Genomic DNA, 22,870 nt, shown 5'->3' with positions numbered 1-22,870 from the left:
AGGGGCTTCATGAGGTAAGGGAATTCCACGGGGAGCGAATGTTTAGGGGTTCCGGCTCCACAGGTTTCTGATTTGGGGACAGGTCCCGTCAAGGCGGACCTTAGGGGCACTGGGCTTCAAGGGAGTGGCCTGGGGACTCCGTGGGAGTCTAGGCAGGCAGGATTCAGAGGCGGTTTCTGAGGGGTGGGGTTCAGTGGCCTTAGATGCTCGTGAGGCTCGCGAGGCTCACAGTGTGTGGAGAAGGGGTGGGTTCTGATGGGGGGGTCTGGGGGCAGGCCTTTGGAGAGCTGGGCTTTTGAAGATGGGCTTAGAGGGCTGTTTTATGAAGGTTGAGTTGGGGGCGGGCTTCATGGGAGGCTGTCCGGGCGGGCTTTAAAAGACGGGTCCTCAGAACCGGCCACCTGTGGGTGGGCGTTCAGGGCTAGGTTTTAGGGAAGGGCTTGGCTCGGTGGCTTCCGAGGGGCCTGTCTCTCTGGGCAGGCTCTGGGTGGGGATCTTGGGGACAGGGCTTGGAGAGTTGTGCCGGTTCAGTCTGCCTCCGCCAGGGGTTCATTTAAGTTCTGCACACTTGGGATCCCTGATCCGTCTTAGGGTTACTCCAGGGGGGTTCTTTAGGACTTAATATTCCCCAGGGAAGTGGGAAGGGACTGGAAATTTGAAGGCCCCTCCCCAGGCAATCCCTGGGGGTCCCCAGACCCAGGTGGGGGCGGCCTTTCCTGAGACTGCGTGCCGGGAGGCGGGGGACCCCAAGGGACAGGCGCCCAAATTGGTGGGCCCCTGGAAGGAGGGACTTGGGGCCCCGTTTTACAGGTGAGGGAATAGAGGGGCAGCTTTTTTGCGTAGTCGGAGTTCGAGCAGGGATTTGACAGACACCCATCTTGAAGCCCGAGGGTGAGCAACCCTGTACCCCCACATCAAGAGGGCAGTCCCCCCCCCCCCAGTCCCCGCGTCGCTGTTTGCATGGGCACTAACCTCAGAAGGGCCTGAATTAAGGTGTCAAGACTCCCCAGGCTGCCAGTAGGTGTCCCCTCTAGTCCTCTGGCTTCTCCCTGGTCCTGTGGGCAAGTGGACCCTGGGGAGGGCGGGACAGTAGCTCCACTGCTGGCCCGGCATTTGCACAGGGGAACAACCCCCTGGGGTTGTTGTGATTCATAAACAGTAGTGCCAGAACACTGAGACTCACGGAAGGTATTACATTGTATTAAAATGACTTGTTTATCTCTTTGTTGCATCGATGTCCTGGGGGCAATAACCGCCAGGCAGCCAGACGTCTTGGGGCCACTAGCAATGCTCCTTTGCCTCTCACTATGGGAGCCCTTTGGCCTCAGACTCTCCAACTGACACACAGGAGTAATCTGCACCTTCTAGGGCCGTTTTGAAGATGATTTGAGTAAATGTGTCAAAAAGCAAGCCCGGCGCCCAGTGCTGCTACATATGTGTAGCAAAGGCTACATAAATATCTACAGTAATTATTATTTATATTTATCTTGTGCTTTTTCCAGGTCCTGGAGCAGACAGGTCCTGCTTGCTGACTTACTGAGTCAATAGGTTCCTCCCTCCCTCCTCTCTCCTTCCCCATGTTATGCCTATCTAGGTTTTCTGCCCCTCCTCCCCCAGTCTTGGCCCCCTGGAGAAGTTGCCAAGGGTTTGGGGGAACATTCAACCTGTCGGTGAGTTTGGGCAGCTCAGACAAACCATCGACCGTTGAGTGGACCCCGAGGCCTGGAACTGCCATCCACCCATCATAACCCCTACCTTCCAGATCTGGGGGGCCAGGGTATCTCCCAGATCCAACCTGAGCATCCCCTTTTTTAAGGCCACAGCGAAGGTCACAATCAACATTCATTGTTGTCGGTGGGTTGTGAGGACGGAGGCTAGACCCACCGAGGGATGAATGTCACTGTGGCTGGGCCGGACACAGCCGGAGGGGAATGGGCTAGGGAATAAGACCCACTCATACAGTGCTCTGATCTCAGCCTCTCACCCCTTGGGGGGAGCTGGCATCTGGGATCCTGATGGACACAGGCCTGATTTGGGGGATAAATCCTTGGGTGTGTGCGTGGGGGGGGTAGTTTGGAGGGCAGATCACAAGCTCAGGGTTGGGCATCTGAAAAATCTTTCTGAGGGGGTGGTGAGCCCTGTTCCTAGAGGGTTCAGTAAAGGTTTCTTGAATGAATGAATGGATGGATGGATGGATGGATGGATGGATGGATGGATGGGGTGGGCAGGCAGCATAACTCCTCTTCTCTGTATCCAAGTCCTGGGCCCAGCTTTTTCCCTCTCCTTGCCCAGGACCCACAGACCCCTACTTTACCCTCGACTCCCTGGCCACTTAACACCTTGGTGTCCCACTGATCCCTCCATCTGCCAGTCTCTGGCCCACCTGGGTAACTCCTGGAGGTCTCATTTGAGGGGGTGAGGAATGAGGCATTGAAGAGTGCTGGGAGCCCCACCATTAGCCCAGTCTGTGTCTCTGCTCCCCCCCTTAATGTTTTGTCTTGCCTCCTGTCTACCTTAGGGCCAGCACCTAGTCCTGGGGGCTATGGTAACTGAATGGGGGAGACAGGCTTTTGTGTTTGTGTTTGTGAATAAGTATGGGCAGGAAGCCTTATACCTCAGTGAGTTCATCCATTAAATGGGTGTTCTGCTGAGATAATGGGTGTGAAAGCTCCCTGAGGGAGATCTGAGCTAGGGGCCTTAATCCTTGTCCTTTCCCTCCCAAGGAGCCAGGCACCATCCCCCTTCCTGAGACAACTGGAGCATCTGTAGCTCCCCCCTTCCCCAAAGAGCCCAGGGGCACCTGGCTCCTCCCCCAGCCCAAGGGAAGGAAGAAAGAAGTTACTAAGTTACTGACTACATCAGTGCTTGTCTTTGGGGTTGGGGTGTGGAAGCCTGTGGGGCAGGAGTGGCAGGCCTCACAGACCTCCTCCAAAGAGGTGAAGGCAGGGGTAGCCCTCCCAAAGCCCTTTGGGGATGTGTGTCTCCCAACTGCAGGTGCCCCCTGCAGACCTGTCCTGTCACCCCCCCCCACGTTGCCCCCAGCCCACGCAGAGACCATGCATCCTCTCGCAGGTGCCTTTATGGGGGAGCAGCAGCAAGCCCCCCTGTGACAATAAGGAACCTCCCACAGCCTGCTCCTCCCCCTTCACACCCCTTTGGAGGTATAAGGAGGGAACTGACAGCCCAGACTCCAAGGCTCCAGAGAGGGGAAGGGAGGGGCAGAGAGGAAGGGGTAGAAAGGCGAGCTTTGGGCAGGCAGGGTTTATTCTCTCTCTGCCCCCTCTGCCTGGCAAGCGTTGCCCAGCTATGGGAACCTTTGACCTATGGACAGATTACCTGGGTTTGGCACGCCTGGTGGGGGCTCTGCGTGGGGAAGAGGAGCCTGAAACCAGGCTGGACCCCCAGCCGCAGCCAACTCCAGGAGCAGAGGGTCAGACACCCAGCCTGGAATCGTCACCAGCTCCTGAACGCCTGTGCTCCTTCTGCAAACACAACGGCGAGTCCCGGGCCATCTATCAGTCCCACGTGCTCAAGGATGAGGCGGGCCGGGTGTTGTGTCCCATCCTGCGTGACTATGTGTGCCCCCAGTGCGGTGCCACGCGTGACCGTGCCCACACACGCCGTTTCTGCCCGCTCACCGGCCAGGGCTACACCTCTGTCTACAGCTACACCACTCGCAACTCAGCTGGCAAGAAGGTGTCCCGGCCTGACAAGGCAAGGATGCAAGATCCAGGGCATCGCCGAGGCGGCGCAGGAGCTGCAGCGTGTGCAGGTGGCTGGGGGACCTGGTGTGGAGGGGGCCAGCCCTGGGCTTGTGGCTAAGCCCTTGGGGTTAGTGAAGTAGGATTAACCCCCGTGCCCACTTTGGGGGTGGGGTAGAAAATCAGTTGAGAAAACTTAGCACAATATTCTAGAAATGTTGCCCAGTGTGAATAAGCTAGAGCTGGGATTAATGTGTGGCCTTGGGCAGGGGACCTCTCTGGGTCCATGGGGAAGTTGCTGTCTTTTTCCAGGCATGGGTGCTCTGTCGGGAGGCTATGAGGACTTGTGACAGGATCTGCGGTTAGGGAAAGCAGGGGCTCCAGTCTTGCTTGGCACTTAGGAGCTGCGCAGCCTGAGAGAAGTTCTCAGCCTCTCTGAACCCCTTTCCTCATGTTCCTCCTTTGTTCACTCATTACCAAATGGCGTGTGTGTGTTTTGTGCCAAGTGCTGGGCTGTGCCAGCAGTGGCAAAGGGTAAAAGGGAGAATGGCGGTTAGAACACTGTGATGAGTGCTGAATGGAGGAGTCTAAAGAAAGCACCTGATCCAGATGAAGGGGTCCAGGAGGGCTTCCTGGAGAAAGTGACTTCTGGAAGTCTAATTTGGTTTGATGGAGTGCTAGAAGTGTGGCCCAGGCACTGGGGCTCGTTCAGGAACTTGGTGAAATTCAGTGTATCTGGAACAAAATGTGTGTATGTGTGGTAGAGAGGGAGATGTCAGAGATTTGGGGGACAGTAGAAAAGTCTGTAGGTCTTGGACTTGGGTACTAGGGAGCCACGGAAGGGGCAAGATGAGGTCTGCATGTTAGAGTGTGTTCAACCTTGGCCAACTGGTTGGACTGCGGGGACAGATTTAAGAGTGTTGGAAGGCACAACACTAGTCCTCCAGGCAGAGGTGTGTATGGCAGCAAGGAGGGAGAGAGGCCTGGCACCTGGGGAAATGGGTGTTTGGAGAGGAGCACTGGGAGTCACTGTGTGTGCATCAGTTGGGGGTAGGGGGAGCTGGGGCTGAAGCCTCCCTGCGGTCTGGCTCTCCCCACACTGCTTGGCCCACCATGTGGGGTCACCCGGTCTCATCAAATGCGGATTCCAGTTGTGCATGTGTTCTGCAAGCCTGGGGTGGGGGGCAGGACCTGCATTTCTAACTAACCAGCTCCCAGCCCTGTGGGAAGGCCCAGGGAGCCTGGAGGCTGCAGGCTTTGAGTAGTTTGAATGAACATGGTATTGTAGATGCGAAAGGGCTCAGCTCCTGTGGGGTTTTAAAACAGAAATTGTTTTAGCAACTTTGTCTTTGCAGAAGTCAGCCAACAGGGGAGGTGGGCCTGACTGCGCCGTATTCCTGCCCTTTGGGGTGCCCCGTATTCCTGCCCTTTGGGGTGCCCCGTGTGGGTACAGCCTCCCCATCAGAGTGTGAGCTGCCTGAGGGACGTGACTGGGCGGGACGACCCCACCCTCACCCCCGGCAGCTGTGCCGTGAACATTTGTTGGAAGACCTGAGTGCCTCCACAAGTAGATACTATTCCCCCAAGAGACTGAGTGAGGCCCACCTGGGAGGTGGGGGAAGCTGAAGGGACATAGAGATGATGGTCTCAGAGCCTTCTTTTTTCTCGTAAGTTGGAGGGAACAGGAAAGTTCCCTTCCCCAGGCATCGGAGGGTGGGGTGGAGCAGCTCTCCCCACCATCCTGGTAGGCCAGCCTTCCGTAATGTTCTGGGTGTGACAAGTCTGGGGTTCCTGGAGCCCTGCGGCCGCAAGGGGGCAGCACAGCCAGCCAGAGTTAAAGAGTTTCTGTGCTTTGTGTCCAGCTCCGGGTCGCACCCTGGGCCTTGAGTGTCAGAGGGGTGCTATTCCAGGAGAGGCCTCCAGGTGGCACTAGAGCCTCAACAGTTCTAAAGTTTTAACCTGTCCTTTGGGAGCACTGAATCATACCCTATTACTGTCTTTCTCCTTTTCCCCTCCACTTTGAAAAATCCAGGTTCCAAAGGTGCTGGGAAATCAGCTGGATCTTCGCCCTCTTCCTGCTGCCCCTCCACGTCTGCCTAGGAGACTGGTGCAGGGAGGATGGAGATGCTGCCTTCCCCTGGTGTGGGGACCCAGGCTCCATGGAGGATGTATTTTGGGGGAAGATCCACCTTGCAAGGACCTGGCCCTGGGCCCTTGCCCCAGCCTGGAGGCCTGGTAAGAGAGCAGGGCCTGGGAGCACAGCGGAAAGCGCCCCCATGAGGAAGGAGGTAGCCCTCAGATCCCCTGGCCCTCCCTCCCCAGCGCTGGGCGCCCAGTCAGCACTCAATAAATGCTTACGAATGGATCAGCGGAGTAGGCCAGGTCTTGGGATGAGGTAGCGTGAACAGCTCCAGAGGGCCTGGGGCACTGCTCTTCTGTCCTGGTTGCACTCATCAGCCCCCGACATGTTACTCTGACCCCCACTTTCCCCACCTGTTACCTGGATTTTGGTTCATCCTGGAGCACTGGGTGAGCTGCTTTATGCTGAGAAATGGAAGTGGGCACCACAGGGGGACTGTGGGGTTTTGCGGGGTCACCCCAGCCCAGCACTTCTGAGCATGGCACTCGCCACTAGGTTAGCCCATGAAGCCATTTCTGTGATGTCTGGTATTTTCAAACTCCCTTCCAGCCATCCCTCACATGATGACATGCCACATGGGTAGAATTCTCCACACTGGAGGTGGGGGCCTGCTCTGAGAGGGTATCTGAGAGACAATTAGACCGAGCCCTCCCTCCTCCTCCCTCAAATCATCCTGACCAAAGAGGCCCTCAGTGAATGATAAGGTCCTCACAGATGCCGCAGCAACCAGGGCCATGGAGCCACATGCCAGACCCTTCAGATATAGGGAAGGACTGGGCGGGGGGAGGGCAAGGCTAGGCAAAGAAGAGAATATGTCCTGGGGGGTTGGGCCAGCCAAGACCTTGGGCAGGAGGCCCCATGGAGGTGATCTGGCTCTGCTTGTGCAGAAATGGGAGGGAGATGGAGACTATCACCGCCCAGGCAGTGTGATCCAGCTCTCCCAGGCCAGGGCTGTGCTTGTGGGAATCCCTATTCCCTGTCTGCTCCTCTGGCCTCCAGAGGGCAGCAGGTGGCAAGTGTCTGTTCAAATTCTTCCCCCAAGCCAAGGGCTGGCCTGGGGACCTGGGCTCCATCCGTAGTAGCCCACACTGTCTCCCAGTGCGAGCAGGATTTGGACTTTGGAGGACCCTCTGCCCTTGGCTTTTGGACTTGAACTGGGTCCTGAGGCCACCCAAGGAGGAAGGCTGGGGTGAGCTGGGGATGGGAGACAACCCTTGAAGACAGCCTATTGCCCAGGAGAGGGGAGGAGGAGAAGGAAGAGGAGGGCTCCTTAGCAGCCCTAAGAGTTTCTAACTGAGTTAGGGGACACAACATACTCCCAGTTGCCCCCAGCTGTTTGCAAGTGCTGATTGTATACGCCAGAGCCGCTGGGGTTTGAGACCCAGGGAACCAGGAGAACGGGCATGTCCTGGCAGGTTCAAGGAAGGAGCTGCACATCCAGCCAGAAGTGGTGAAGGACCTTGATCATGCCTCGCTTCCCCCCAGAATGGGGTTTCCCAGGGTCTAAGAAGGCAGTGGGAGGGGGGAACCTGCCTTGACTGTAGGAATTGGGGTGTGGGAGTCACAGGCCAAAGGACTAAGAAAACTTCAGGTCTGGCCAACCTTTTGGTAAGCAATTGAGAAGCAGTTTTCTATAAAATGGGTTTGGCAGCAGCACCTCTTAGGACATCATCATCAGGGATGTGTAAGCCTTGCCCTCAGCACCCTGCAGGCACGAGCTGTGTATCAGTAACAGTCCCCCAGGACTACCTCCTTCCAGTCTGGGGCCTAGAAACAGCTTGTGCCTTGGAGGATGGGCAAGGCCACCTGAGCCCATCAGAGCACCGAGAGCAAACTTGCCAACTCTTCAGTTGGGTGATTGGCTATGATGTCTCAGTGGGCTTGCTCTCCACAGATAGGGGGTGTCTGTGCTCGAATGTGTACACATACGTGCACACACACAGCCACCCGCTCGGGGAGACTCTGACCCATTCAGTAACTTGTGGGGACCCCCTTGATTCACCAGGCCCTGTAGTAGCCCAGCCTACCTTCCTGGGGAGGATGAGAAGTAAAAGGAGAAAGAGGTGGTTAGGGAGGTTTGTGGGCGGAACATTAAAGAACTGAAAATACCTCAAACCCCCAAATAGCAGGTCACAAATCCACACTAGGGAATGATTTATTAAGGGTTTAACCAGAAGAGATAAAATGGAAATCTAGAGAAAAACAAAGGTACCACCAACAAGGGAGCCCTTTTCTCTACCAGGAGAAAAACAAATTCTGAACCTCCCATAACCAAGCTAAAGAACGAAATTTGCAAATCCAGATAAACATTTGGGTGGCTCTGGGCTCTGCTCAGAAGCAGCTGGCTTCTGGAGCGTGGGGGGGCACAGCCAGCCTCGTGCCTGTGGCCTCTGCTGTAGCCCCAGGAGGGAACAAGTTACATCCCTCAGAGGCTGTTGACATGGGCCTGGCCTCTTAGGTGTCCCATGGGAAGCAGATTTCCGGGACGTCTGAAGGGAGGCTTTCGGGGCCCACCAGGGCCTGCTGGAGCATCTTACAGGATAAACCAGGGGGCACACAGGGCCCTGCAGGCTTTCTGGGGTCTGCTGAGGGACTGTTCCCAGCTGTTTGGCAGCAGCACTTCTGGGGCCATCGCAGAGCAGAAGCACACGGGCGCTGAGCCCTCGCGCACATGTGTGCACACAAGGCGCTTCTGAGGTGGTCTGGAAGTCATCTACAGATCCCTCCAGGACCGCTCCCCTGGAGGGAGATTCCCAGCCCCCTTTGATGTATAAGGTGCTGGAGCTTTCCCTGCCAGCCTCGCCTTTGCCTTCCTGTAGCCGAGGCGCTTGAGGGCCTCCAGGTCCCGGTGGGTGCTCATGATCAGCCGGCTGCACAGAAGCGTCAGCGGGGGCTGTGTGGGCTCCACCAGACCCCCGAGTGGCTGCTCACGCCCCCCTACAAGCTCCACACACGAACACTCCCAGCTCTCGGACACACACAGAGGCAGATGCAGGCACTGGGCCCTCCCAGCCATCCCCCAAGGCCCCATCCCCTCTGCCGCCCCTCCCAGCCGGTTCCACCATGGATCCCAGCCCGGGGCTTACTTCAGGTGGGAGAGCTCAACAACGAGACCCAGCACGGTGTCTGTTGCATCCTCCATCCTGGCGGCCTCACAGCTTTTGAGGCCTACACAGGTCCTGGCGGGAAAGGAGAGAAGACAGGAGGTCTGACCTCACTGGACAGCTCTGCCAAACTCTGTTCTGGGGGCTTCTGGAAGGCCTGGAGTGGTCTTCTCCAGATATTAATACCTTTTCCAGATACAAAGCCACTGGAGGCAGAGCCCTGATGGCCAGCCCAGCTGGCTCTACCATTGAAAGCACACCCAGAATCCAGCCGCTTCTCCCCACCACCTCGGTCCCCATCTGGACTGTTGCCACAGCCTCTCTGGCTCCCAGTTCCTGCCCCTACAGCCTGTTCCCCGCTCAGCACTGGGGTGGAGTGGGGTGTGAGAACAGAAACCCAGCCCAGCATCCCTCCTCAAAGCCCCTGCACCATCTGCCAACACCTCCGGACCCCCATCTCCTCCCCTCTCCTTCCCCTTCCCCCTTGCTCCAGCCACAATGAATTCCTGGCTGTTCCCTGAGCACTTCTGAGGGCCCTGGAATGTTCTCTCCCCAAAGTCTCCTCCTGATGGGGGAGGGAGACTTCTCTGATCAACACGTTAAGATTTTAACCCCTTCCTCACTGTCTTTCTCAACACTCCACCATCTGACGAATTTGCTCGTCTCTCACCTTCCCACCCCCACCAGAGGGAAGCTGTGGGTTTTGTCCCACACTGTCTACCCATGCCCACAGCAATTCCTCGAAGAGCTGGCACTGATGGCGTTAGTATCCATGGAAGGGGCAGAAGCACCATAGCACCCCGGTGTCTAATGCATGTGGCCTGTGGGTGTGGGCCGAGGGCTGCCCTCCTGGACTCAGGCCAGCAGCTGTTCCTAAATCCTCCTCCACCCCAGCATGCCAGGGTCTCCTGGGCTGTCACCACAGGAACTCCAGCTCCACCACCCACTGCAGTCACCCCGAGATGGCATGTGGGCCTGGCCTTAGCCGATGCTTGTCTCACTCAGCCATAGGCCACTGCACCAGACCCATGACCTGCCTGGGGGCCTCCACATGTCCGTGTGGGTCACATCAGAGGCCACTGGAGATTCAGACAAGAAGCTCCCTTCTCTTTGCTCAAACAATAGTAGAGCCGCTCTCGCTAAACTGCCTCTGATCCCGTGCAGGGCGTGTGTGTGCCTGTGTGTGTGCATGCACGCGCGTGCGTGTGGCAACAAGTGGTACAGCAGGTACTATGTATAAATGTGTGCATGAGTGGGAGGTGAGAACGTGGTCACCCTCTACCCTGAGGAGGAGAAAGAGCAAGGAGACCTGCTCTGCCAAGGGCTGTGTCCCTCACCCCTCCTCCACACCTCTTGCCAGACACAAACAGAAACTTGGCCATGAATAATCGATAAGCTGCAGCCTCTGCAGAGAGGCCAGTTCAAGTACAAGGTAACAGGAGAGGACTGTCACCCAGTGCTAACGGCTGGCAGGGCTGGGAAAAAGGGAGGTGAGGGACTATGAGAGGCTCTGCGGTGGAGACAGAGGACTCGCCAACACACACACGCACACGCACACATGCGCGCGCGCGCGCTCTCTCTCTCTCTCTCTCCCCATGGCCTGCAGGAGGGAGAGAAAGCAGCCTGCCTCACGGCACTGAGCCAAGTGAGGAGATGGGACAAGTCAGGAACTCTGCAGGGCCCTCTGGATGCCAGAGTGGGGAGAGGCCCCAAGACCAGTGATTTTTAACCCCTGTCTGGGTCCCCTTCCCCTCCAGAGATTCAGGGTAAGCTCTAGATCCTCTCTCCAGAAAAACACCTAGTATGTTAAAACAACCTATGGAACTGGGGGTACTATCCCAGGGGCCCCGGGGAGACACTCTGGTTTAGCTGTAGGTGGAGATCACCAGCGCTGGACTTGCGTAGAATGAGGGCTGCACAGTGTGAAAGACGGGGCTCAGCTCCCTCACGGAGGCCCATGCAGGGAGAGTGTCGCGGTGCCAGTGCCAGGAAAGCAGTGACACTCTCCCCTCCCAGGGACTTAGGGCAACTGCTGCTGGGACAAGAGTCCTGGGTTAGCCTCCCCCTTGCCTACCTCAGCTGGAGCTCCGTGAGAAGCCTTCCATCCGCATGTGGGCTTGTGCCAGGCCAACAAGAGGCCAGCCTGCTCCCGGGAGGAAACAACTGTAAAGAGGGCACACACACGTGAGTGCTCTAGCTGGTTGAGCCCTGCACGGGGAAGGAAGAGCTCCTGCAGGGAACCTCTCAATTCTCCTGGGCCAGGCCAGGAGCACAGAGGTAGAGACCCCTGCAGAAAAGTGATGAGTGAAGGGACAGGATGCCATGACAGCTAAACCTGGGGGCCACCAACCCGGGTTGCTCTCGCCCTCCCTACTCAGAAGGAGCAGACAGGGCAATGTTAGGCCTGACCCTGGTGTCCCCTGCCGAGCCCGTGCTTTCTGAAGGGCTGATCTGTGTTGGACGATGGCTCTGTTCCTGGCGGCTGAGGTGTGGCTCTGTCTCCTGCTCATCCTGCAGCATCTAGAAAGGTACAGAGAAGACCCTCCGTGATGGTGACTGGGGCGAAGTGGGCATCTGGTGTTGAGGGGAAGAGTCCAGCTAAGTAAGCCACCTATTTTGTGTCAGGGAAAGATTTTAGAAATATGTTGTAAGGGAAAAATTTATAATTAATAGGGGAGAGAGCCAGATAAACCGGAGAAGCTTAAGTTTCTAAATGTCAATGGTGGTTTAATTTTCATGGAAAATGTCAAGCTCCATCATGGAGGGGACATGGGTCCCTCTGAAGAGGCAAAGAGGCTGGGGTGGAGTGGCCAGTCCACAGCCTCTTCTGAGGAGACAAAGTCCTGGAGTGAGAAGGGATCTGTTCCAAAGACATAATTTCAAAAGCAGGCCCCTCTCCCCTGCCGGGTGGGGGATGGGATGGAAGGCTTGAGCTACAGCTTACAGCTGCAGATCGGCCCTGAGTCTCAAGAACAGATGTGAAGAACTGCTTGTAGCACGGCGGTTCTCACGGGGACGATCACCCTGAGGCCCTTCACGCTGGTCAGCACACTCTGGTGGGGAGACTGCTACTGGCATCCAGTGGGTAGAGGCCAGGGAGCACCCAAAATTGCACAGGACAGCCCCACCACAGAGAACCATCTGGCAGCAGTGCCGAACTGGAAGTCTGCTGTAGACAATACAGTATCTCCCAGGCATCAGGCCTCCTGTTCCAGGTAAGTGGTTCTTTGGTTTAAAATACAACTCACCCAACTCACTGCACCATTTTCAGCCGTGAGGACTATTACCTCTCCTAACACTCCAACCACTGCTCCCACCTGGGCTGTGTACATGTTTGACACAAAAAGGGCAGTCCCTGTACTGAATGTGCTGGAAGCCATCACTGTAAGACCCAAGAGGGCCTTGAAATCAGCTTGTATTTTTTAAAGATTTTATTTACTGGGGCACCCTGGTTAATGCAGTTAAGCACCTGCCTTTGGCTCAGGTTATGATCCCAGGGTCCTGGGATCCAACCTCACAGTGGGCTCCGTGCTCAGTGGGGAACCTGCTTCTCCCTCTGCCCTTCCAGCCTACTCATGCTCTCTCTCTCAAATAAATAAACAAAACCTTAAAAAATTAAAACAATTTTAAAAAAGATTTTATTTACTTATTTGACAGAGAGCACAAGCAGGCGGAGCAACAGAGGAAGAGAGAGATTCCCCACTAAGCCCAGAGCCCAACGCAGGGCTCCGTCCAGGACCACCAGAGCCAACGGCAGATGCTTAACCAACTGAACCACCCAAGCGCCCTGGAATCAGCTTTTAAATGACACTCCTTATGCGGCATACAGAGGCTCCACCAGCACTGTGGTGAGTGTCACATCCTAAGGGAGCTACTATAAAAAAAGAAAATACCACGCTTTCCTGTAGGAGGACCTGGGTTTGACACTGGTCTGTCACTGCTGTGTAACCTCTGTGAGGCCTCCTCTGAAGCAGTGCTCACAGCTGGCCCACTGGGGGCGGGGAGGGCCTCTTGGTGGGAGGCCACTGCTGCCACGCTCTCCATCCACCTGATTCTGTTCCCAAGTGTCCCTGTCCACCAGCCTTCCTGCCAGGCTCTATCTGGTACCTTTCTGTGGGAACCTGCTCATGCCGAGGTCGCCCTGACATGTTTGGGAACGCCCGGTATCAAAACAAAATGTGTCTGGACGTCAGCAATCTTGTCAGGGCAGCGCCTCTGCCCCTGGGGGGCCTCTCAGGTCTGACCACCCTGGCTGTCTGCCATTCCCTGCCTGCGGATTCCTTGGTGTTTTAAAGCCCAAAGTCAGTGATAGCCAGCCTACCAGGAAGGACTTGCTCCTTTACCTGCTGGATGCCACTGAATATCCCAACCGCTTTTCCTTTAGCCACTGACCAACAGCCAGAGACTGGGGTCAGAGACTCCTTTTCTTTCCAAGGGAAGGATTTATATTGTTTAATGGATGAGACTCCAGTTATAAAATTTCAGCTGTGCCCACACCTGCACGCCTACCTATCCTAGGTGACTGTGTTCAGACCCTAGGACTAGACTGCACTGTGACTTGCTTCCCATGATCTTGCTCATCTGGCGATTGAGAAATGGGTGGCGCAAGAAGTAGGGGGCCCACATGGGGCAGGGAGGGCCTGGTCTGACTTCACCTTGCAGGTGAACACTGTGAAGAGCCAAAAATGACCCCTGGCCCTCCCTTGGGAAAGCGGCACCTTGGAGACCCACATTTGCCCCACCCAGCCACATTCCCCTCTGCGGCTGGAGCAGCTGGCTTTCTTCAGATCGGTACCAGAGGAAACACTATGCCTGTGTTTCAGGGCCATGTCATATGAAAAGACTCTTCAAGTGCTGAAATGATAGGGTACAGAATGTCCACTCTGGGATACAGGTGGGAACGGTACTACCACAAACCTCGCAGGGGCAGGGACCACGCCTAATCTGTTGACTCCTGGCAGAGCCGGCCCTTGATAAGCACGTAACTGAATTAATGTTTTAAAGATCTCAACAGGACAGCCAGAAAAACAGAGGCCGCTGTCTGTGAAGCAAGCTAGGCTCTGTGCTCCAGGACAAGGCATCTGAGGCACAGGTGTGGAATCAGGCCAACCTGGGAGCAGACCCAGCCTGTTTCCCTCCTAGCTGTGTCACCTTGGGCAGGTGCCTGGACTCCTTCAGCCTCTTAATCACACCCAGGATGTGGAAAGAGAACCACCTACCTCCAGGGTGTGACTGCAAAGCACTTAACCCAGACCCCCATGTGCCAGTGGTGAGGGCTGTGGCGTTTCCCTGGGGGCGGGGCCAGAGCAAGGCTGCCACCTGCCCCAGAAAGGTGAATGCCAATGGGCTGCATAGGTTCAGCCGCTGGGGAAGGAGATGTTAGGCAGCTCTCCCACTGCCTGTTGAGCAGGCAGACCCCTGAAGGAAAGCAGAGTCCCTACAAATTCCAGCAGGAAAGCAAAATTCTGTCTATGTTTGAAAAAAATCGTATCAGGACCCTGAAATGACCTTTAAGGTGGACAAAGACTCTTTCCAGTTGGGGACTGAAGTCCTCTCCCCTAAGCCCAGCCCTGACATGGCTGGTTTTTGCAAAGTTATCGCTCAAGGTCTCAGGCAGTCTCTGTATATCTCTCAGAAACCTGCTGCCAGAGTCAGGCCCTGAAGTGTGGAGAGAACTGGGGGCTCCAGTCAGGAAAGCGAGAACCTCCATTAACTCTGCCGAGGCTGACAAAATACGTGCAGGTCACTGCCCAGGGCTCTTCAGCTCCCAAACAGACCCCTTACAGAAAGCCAGGTCTGTCCTTTCCGGAAAATCACTGACTCCATACCCACCAAATCTGCAACTCATTCCTCTAGATCTGTGTGGCATATAAACAGATTGTCATGCACCCCAAATTCCACGCACCCCCTACTGGGTGGTTTGGAAGAGGCTCATGGCCACTTGACACCTGTCCTGGGATGGTCTGCCACAACATGGGGAAGCTCTTACCTGCTCAGGTGAGGCTTCGAAGTCAGGGGCTTCCAGGACATCCTGTATCTGGCTGTCTGGCAGGAAGTCAGGTTCCATGGCTGGGGACTCCCCCAACACAGCCTGGTCTGCAGAGCCAGGAGGGGGCTCATGCCAGCCTGTGGGGTCCGCAGGGACATCTATGCTGTCCTGGCAGGCCCTGGTCTCCTGGGAAGGGCCACCCACTGCTTCTCTGTGCGCTGGTGGAGCAAAGGCTCCAAGAGACAGACTGAATCCCTCAAGGTTTTGTTCAGGGCTCTGGCGACCTAACTCAACTGCTTTTTTACCTGTGGACTGCAACAATAAAGGCAGTGCACACACACCTCCCAGCCCCTCTCGATCCAGGCCAGGCACCTTTGTCTGATTAATACCTGGGCCCATTTCCGAGGCTAGAAGACTGAAATCTCCTGCACCTGTCGGGGGCTCTCTTATCCTGTGACCCAGAGTCAGGCAGGCTGCAGGGCCCCCTGGAATGTTGCCAGGGAGCTTGTCTTCCCACCCTGCCTCCCCTCTGTGTCCTGTTCCCCCCATGAGAGTTGTGCCTCTGAGCAGGGTCCCACTGCAGCCTCCATCAGGGGCCTTCCCACTGGGACAAGTAGGTGCCCTCGTGTTGGCCTGCTCATCTGGCCGGATAACCTCCAGAGCCCTCTGTTCTGGCTCAGTGGGGTGTGTGCTCAGATCTTTGATGACAACGGTCCCAAGGGAGGAGTGTCTTGGGCTGCTACATCTCTGTTCTGCTTCCCTGCCAGTCTCGCTGGTTATCTGCAAGGTGTCAGGGAGGCCCTGGGCTGCAGATCTGGGCTCCGGGCCCTGAGCGATGGGACCTACGACACTGTCTCCTTCCTCCTGATGCCTCTCAGGCAGGTCAGCCCCTGCTCCCCCCTGGGGGCCTGCTTTCTGGAGTGCTCCTTGTTCTGACTCCTTCTCTGCAGCACCACTGCTCAGCAGGGGCCCTTTCTGGCCATGATAGTCTAGAATCCAACACCCTTCCCTGCTTTCACCCTCTGTTGTGTTGGTTACTTGCTCCAACAGGTGGTCCTGGCTGGCCCTCTTGGAGGCCAAGGGCACTGTCCCCCATTCTGGAGAGGCATCAATGGAGGCTGAGGGCTGAGGGTTCCCACTGCCAGGCACACATGTCATGGGTTTTTGGTCTCTGTGCTCAGGGTGGGTGCTGTCTCTCTGGGTCTGGGCACTCAGCTCCCTGGCCTCCCAGGAAGCAAGCCCTAGGGATTCCTCCCCCGGCTGGCTTCTGTCCTGCTGGGCACTGGGCTCTGGTGGTGTTTCCTGTGGAGAGAAAAACACTCAGCCTCGAGCCTTCAATTATCAACCATTTCTAAAGATTTTTTTCTTTTCTTTTCTTTTTTTTTTTTAAAGTAGGCCCGTGCCCAGCGTGGAGCCCAATGTGGGGCTTGAACTTATGACCCTGACATTAAGTCCTGAGTGAAATCAAGAGCTGAACACTTAACTGACTGAGCCACTCAGGTGCCCCAAGACTTTTCCAGTTGTAATTACCCCCCATACAAAGTCTCAGATGCTGCACGTGATGTCCCCATTCAGTACCAGTGCTGGCCATAGTTAGAACCAGGGGCTGCACCAGCAAGAGGAAGCACAGGAATCCCTCCTTCCATCAGCTCCTTTCCACCAGCACCAGGCACACAGAGGCTCTTGGACAGATCAAGGATATAAAAATCAAGGAGGCCTGTGGATTGTGCCCATGTTGATTGCCTGGCGCTGGTAAAAGTTGCTAGTTACAGAACATGTTACCACTGGAGGAAATGGGAGGAGGGCATACACAGATCTCTCTGAAGTGTTTTGTTTTTTTGTGGTAAAATACACATTACATAAAACTCGGCATCTTAACCATTTTGAAGTGTACAGTTTAGCCCCATAAAGTACGTTTGCTTTGTTGTACAAACATCACTACGATCCATCTCCAGAACTCTTTCCATCTTCCCAAACCGAAACTCTGTTCCCATGAAACAACTCCCCATCCTTCTCTTCCAGCACCTGGTACCCACCAACTGTTTTCTCACTGTACAATTTTTTTTTTTGAGAGACAGTGTGTGTGCACCAAGAGGGGTCGGGGAGCAGAAGGGAGAGAATCTTAAGCAGGCTCCAGCACAGAGCCCAATGTGGGGTTTGATCCCATGACTCTGAGATCATGACCTAATCCAAAATCAAGAGTTGGACTCTTAACCAACTGAGCCACCCAAGAGCCCCTGCCTCCTCTAGGGACCTCCTATAAATGAAATCCTATAGTATTTGTCCTTTTGTGGCTGGCTTATTTCACTGAGCATAATGTCCTCCAGGTTCATTTATGTTGTAGCAGGTGTCAGAATGTCTTTGCTTTTTACGGCTGAATAATATTTCATCATATGGATATGCCACATATTGTTTATCTGTTCATCTACTGATGGACACTTGGGTCTGTGCTATTTTTGCAACTTTCTAGGAGTCCATAATTATTTCAAGATAAAGACTTAAAAGAGCAAGAAGGAGAAGGAAGTGAAGTGAAATGTCCCTAACGGAAGTAGAAATGACCAGAGCAGGGTGGGAAAGGAGGGTTCTGGCTGGGACATAGATACGTAACTGTCCTTTAGGTAGATGGCAGCTCAATCCAGGCTCTCAGGCCTAAACCTCCAGAAGCGCTGCAGCCCCGGATCTCCCCCAGCTCTGGATGCTGGTAGCCAACATTTTCACCTGGTATCTCCCGGTCACCTCCGACGATACACGGCTGACACCGGCTCCTGAGTGTGCCCTCAGAGGCTCCCTGTCTCGACTACAACTCCATCCTTCAAGCTATTCAGGCCCCAAACCACGGAGTCAGCCCTCCGTTGACTCCCTTCCCCTCACATCCATGCCATCAAGTCTCCCTCCAAACTGGACTGCAAATAATTACATTTGGTAGGCAGGGACAGAGGTTTGTATGCAAGGGCACTCTACAGACAGCAACTGTCCGCCTTCCCACACTTCTCTCATGCAGTGACCAGCGCTGAGGGAGAAACCTCTGCCACAGTTACTCCTTACACCAATCAGGCCCAGCCTTTCTAGGAGGGTCTGCACTGCCAGTATCAGACCACTGAAGGCCAGAGCCTGTCAATTTGGCTTCAGAGAAGCCACTGGCAACCAGCTGCTGAGTTACACAGTGTTTCCCACAGTCAACAGCGAAGCTAGGACCCCTCTTACTAGTTAGTTAACTTTAAGTAAGCTCTACTCCCAACATGGGGCTTGAACGCACAACCCCAAGATCAAGAGTCACATGCTCCACTGAGTGAGCTGGTCAGGCGCCCCAACGCTTCTTGTTTTTAAATTAAACTTTTTGTGAGATCATTGTAGATTTAGATGCAGTTATGAGAAATGATGGGGAAAGACTCCTCATGCCCTTTACCCAGTTCCCCAGGGGTAACATCTTGCATAACTCAAGTACAATATCACAACCCAGACGCTGACGTCGATAAAGTTCACCGACCTTGTTTGGCTTTCCAGTTTGAGCTCTACTTGTTTGGATGTGTGTATGAAGTTCCCTCTCACGGTGGAGGCTGTGCATCCACCACACAGACAAGATACGGAAAATCTCCACCATGGGATCACTGTGCTGCCATGTGTAGCCACACTCGCCTCCCTCCACCCTGCCAACCCTGCTCCAACCCCCTGCAACCACTAACCTCCCCACCATCTCTATAATTTTCTCATTTCAATAATGTCATGCAAATTGAACCCTCCAGTGTATCACCTCTTTGGACTGGCTTTTCCCACTCCACACAATGCCCTGCAAGTCCATCCAGATTGTTGCGTGTTTCACTAGTTTGTTGCTCTTTAATTGCTGGGTTGTGCACCGTGGCGTGTTCAGCCATTCACCCACTGAAGGATATCTGGGGTCTTCCCAGTTTGGGATGATTACAAACACAGCTGCTGGGAATGCCCACCCCTCACTTTTGCAGGGGTCTCTGTTGCCAGAGACATCATCACCCTCCGAGCTCCCAGGGGAAAGGACGAGAGAGTATATTGAAAGACCCACCCTCTTCCCCCAAACCACACAAAATCTTCCGAGAAGCAAAGGGGTTCAGGGATAGAATATGGGCTGTCTTTCTGCATTTTTACTATTCTTATGCATCCTGGGGAAGAGGGCTGTGGCCTTGACTGCTTTGCTGCAGGCCCAGCTGTCCTGAGTACCTCGCATAGGCCTGGTGTGCACTCCACAGACATCTGCAGCACGGCGTACTGAAAAGGGGCACACTGACCAGTGCGGTCTAGCCAGTGCCAAAGAAAACCAAGGCTGAAGTCAGCTGCCAAGGATGGACCAAGAAGAAGCTGTATCTACGGGGCTGACCTGGCTGATTTTAGGGGCTCCGTCCCTGAGGTCCTCTTCCCTCAGCTCTGCTTGTCCTATCACTGTCTTCCTGGGTTTTGCAAACTGGGGGACAAACCTCCTGGCTGGGTTCTGTGAACCGGAAACAAGAAAAAAACAGCAATAAAGATAAAGGGAGGAATGAGGTTTCAGAAAACAAATGCCAAACCAGTTTCTTTCTTGCAGCCTCAAATGCAGCCCTTGCCCTCCATCCCCAGCGCACAGTCTCACCAGCCTGTCAGCCTTCTGGTGAGGAATGGAGACAAGAATTCCAGCTTAAGGGAGGCAGTGTCATTGGTTCATTCATGAGGCCCTAAAACAGGCTCACCTGGGAAAGAGGAGAGGGAACTGGCTCCTTTTCTGGTTGCCCGAGGAGCTTGGAGGGAGCTCCTGCTTCTTCATCATGGGAGCTGGATGGAGAAAGACAAAACAGGGGAGGTTCGGAAGTCCTGGGACGCTGTCAGTGCATATGGTGAGGCAAACAGAGGAAAGTGGTGCTCAGTCTCCTGTAAGGGAGGCAGGCCCTAGAGCACGTGCTTAGAGCAGATGGGAGGGAGAAAGGAAGCAGTGCCTACGGTGACACTTGGCTGACAAGAAGGGTGCAGAGACCCACAGCTAGAATCCAGGCTGCCTGCTCCTGCAGCAGTTTATCCTTATAATCCCAAGAATTGGCTCCTAAAATAAGAATAGGAACTCCCATTTGGAATAACACTCCAACCCCCAACTCTATAAATTCTAGAGAAATGAAGTTGTAGATTAAAAAAAAAAAAAAGCATCTAAAAAGCAGGTGTAGGGGTGCCTGGGTGGTTCAGTTGGTTAAGCTTCTGTCTTTGGCTCAGGTCATGATCCCAAGGTCCTGGGACAAAGCCCTGCATCAGGCTCCCTGCTCAGTAGGGAGCCTGCTTCTCCCTCTCCCACTCCCCCTGCTTGTGCTCTCTCTCTGTCAAATAAATAAATAAAATATTTAAAAAATAAAAAAGCAGGTGTATTCGTAATTGCCAAAACGCAGAAGCAACTGAGGCAGCCTTCAGCAGGTCAATGGCTAAACCGCGTGCATCCAGACGCCCAGGCGCCCCTAAAATTGAAATTTTTAAGTTTTAGTTCCAGATTTTGACAATGAGTATTATTCAGCGCTAAAAGAAATGAGCCATGAAAAGACTGAGAGGAAACTTAAATGCATATTCCTAAGTGAAAGAAGCCAGTCTGAAAAGGCTACATACTGTATGATTGCCACTTTCTGACATTCTGGAAAAGGCAAAACTATGAAGACAATAAAAAGATCAGTGGTGCCAGGGTTGGGGAGGGGAGGGATGAACAGATGGAACACAGGATTTTAGGCAGCAAAAATATTCTGTTTGAGATTATAATGGTGGATACATGTCATCCTGCATTTGCTCAAACCCAAAGAACATACAACACAGAGTGAACTCTAAAATAAACTGTGGATTGTGGGTGATTATCTATGTCACTGCAAGTCCATCCTTGGTAACAAGTGTACCACTCTGGTGAGATGGTGATCATGGGCAGGGGGGCGGCGTGGGGGGTGGCTATGAGAAATCTCCATACCTTCTCTTCAATGTTATTGTAAACCAGGCACCTGGGTATCTGGCTTCAGCTCAGGTCATGATCCTGGGGTCTTGGGATCGAGGCCGGTACTGGACTCCCCACTCAGTGGGGACTCTGCTTCTCCCTCTCCCTCTGTCCTTCCTCCTCCTCATGCTTACTCACTCATTCACACTGTGTCTCTCTTTAAAGTAAATAAATAGCATCTTTAAAAAAATTAAATTATAAACCTAAACGTCTCTAAAAATCTGGGTCTTTTTATTATTTATTTTTTAACATTTTAGAAAAGATTTTATTTTATTTGACAGACAGAGATCACAAGTAGGCAGAGAGGCAGGCAGAGAGAGAGGGGGAGGCAGGCTCCCCACTGAATAGAGACCATGATGTGGGGCTCGATTCCAGGACCCTGGGATCATGACCTGAGCCAAAGGCAAAGGCTTTAACCCACTGAGCCACCCAGGCACCCCAAAACTAGGTCTTTTTAAAAAGCATCTGAGACTTACAGTTTTATCTAAATAAATGTGGATATATATTGTTAAGAAAAAAGATCAAAATCTGGAACTAAAACTTCAACATTTCAATTTTAGGGGCACCTGGGTGGCTTAGTCGTTGAGCATCTGCCTTTGGCTCAGGTTATGATCCCAGGATCCTGGGATTGGGCCCTGCATCAGGCTCCCTGCTCAGCAAGAGGCCCACTTTTCCCTCTCCCACTCCCCCCGCTTCTATTCCCTCTCTCACTGTCTCTCTCTGTCTCTCTCTGTCAAATAAATAAATAAATAAATTTTTTAAATTTCCATTTTAGAAATTTTAGAAGTGGAATAGGAAAAAGCATGAAGATGTGTAACAGGTTTAAATTGTATTAGGGAGCTGTTGGAGAAAGAATAAATCTAGATACTGAGAGCAAGAGTCTCTGTGAAAAGAAATTTTTTTTTTGTCAGAAAGAGGGAGAGAGAAAGCACGCAAGCAGGCAGAGGCGGAGAGAGAGGCAGGCTCCCTGCTGAGCAAGGAGCCCGATTCGGGACTCGATCCCAGGACCCTGGGATCATGACCTGAGCCGAAGGCAGCGGCTTAACCCACTGAGCCACCCAGGCGTCCCTGAAAAGAAATTTTTTAAAATATTTTTTATTTATTCATTTGAGAGACAGCAAGTGAGCACAAGCAGGAGAGGAAGAGGGAGAAGGAGAAGCAGACTCCCTGCTGAGCTGGGAGCCTGAGGCGGGGCTCAATCCCAGCACCTAGAGATCATGACCCGAGCTGAAGGCAGACACTTAACGACTGAGCCACCCAGGCGCCCCATTTGAAAATTTTTATTCAGAATGGGTTGTTTGGGTGGCCTGTAAGGTAATATTTCATTTCTCAACATAAATGTGTTAGGTTTGTTTGCTTTATATTGCCTTTTTTTCTGTTATACTTCTATGCACATGGTATTTCTTTCTTTCTTTAAAGATTTTATTTGCCAGAGAAAGACACAGCAAGAGAGGGAACACAAGCAGGGAGAGTGGGAGAGGGAGAAGCAGGCCTCCCGCTGAGCAGGGGGCCTGAGCAGGGCTCGATCCCAACACCCTGGAATCATGACCTAGACTGAAGGCAGATGCTTAACGACTGAGCCACTCAGGCACTCCACCTTTTTTTTTTTTAAGATTTTATTTATTTATTTGACAGTCAGAGATCTCAAGCAGGTGGAGAGGCAGGCAGAGAGAGAGAGAGAGGAAGCAGGTTTCCTGTTGAGCAAAGAGCTCGATGTGGGGCTTGATCCCAGGACCCTGGGATCATGACCTGAGTCGAAGGCAGAGGCTTTAACCCACTGAGCCACCCAGGTGCCCCTCTTTTTTTTTTTTTTTTTTTTTTTAAGATGTATTTATTTATCTGAGGGGTAAAGAGAGAGAGAGAGAGAGAGAGCACATGTGTGGGGAAGGGGCAGAGGGGAGAGAGAATCTTTAAGCAGACTTTGCACTGACTGCTGAGCTCAATGCAGGGCTTGATTCCACGACCCTGGGATCACAACCT

At 53.7% G+C, this 22,870-nt stretch overlaps 2 protein-coding genes across 2 annotated transcripts in view; one reads left to right on the top strand and one right to left on the bottom strand.

Annotated features, from left to right (window-relative positions):
• The first annotated feature begins 3,266 nt into the window (after nt 1-3,266).
• On the top strand, nt 3,267-6,066 carry NANOS3 (nanos C2HC-type zinc finger 3). The gene is made up of 2 exons (XM_044255380.1): nt 3,267-3,772; nt 5,734-6,066. The coding sequence occupies exons 1-2, from the start codon at nt 3,307-3,309 to the stop codon at nt 5,799-5,801; spliced, it is 534 nt and encodes a 177-aa protein (XP_044111315.1). The 5' UTR covers nt 3,267-3,306; the 3' UTR covers nt 5,802-6,066.
• A 1,914-nt stretch (nt 6,067-7,980) lies between these two features.
• The window catches only part of BRME1 (break repair meiotic recombinase recruitment factor 1), a 21,532-nt gene continuing 6,642 nt past the window's right edge, over nt 7,981-22,870 (bottom strand). The window contains exons 6-12 of the mRNA XM_044254896.1: nt 19,629-19,710; nt 19,283-19,393; nt 14,935-16,236; nt 11,355-11,465; nt 11,020-11,108; nt 8,928-9,020; nt 7,981-8,711 (exon numbers count right to left, since the gene is read on the bottom strand). Of these exons, the coding sequence (XP_044110831.1) occupies nt 8,555-8,711; nt 8,928-9,020; nt 11,020-11,108; nt 11,355-11,465; nt 14,935-16,236; nt 19,283-19,393; nt 19,629-19,710 (1,945 nt within the window). The 3' untranslated portion in view covers nt 7,981-8,554. The remainder of the gene's footprint in view (nt 8,712-8,927; nt 9,021-11,019; nt 11,109-11,354; nt 11,466-14,934; nt 16,237-19,282; nt 19,394-19,628; nt 19,711-22,870) is intronic.

Source organism: Neovison vison, chromosome 6 (genome assembly GCF_020171115.1).
Source record: "Neovison vison isolate M4711 chromosome 6, ASM_NN_V1, whole genome shotgun sequence".
Classification (NCBI taxonomy): domain Eukaryota; kingdom Metazoa; phylum Chordata; class Mammalia; order Carnivora; family Mustelidae; genus Neogale; species Neogale vison.
This window is presented reverse-complemented; position numbering and strand designations above follow the sequence as displayed.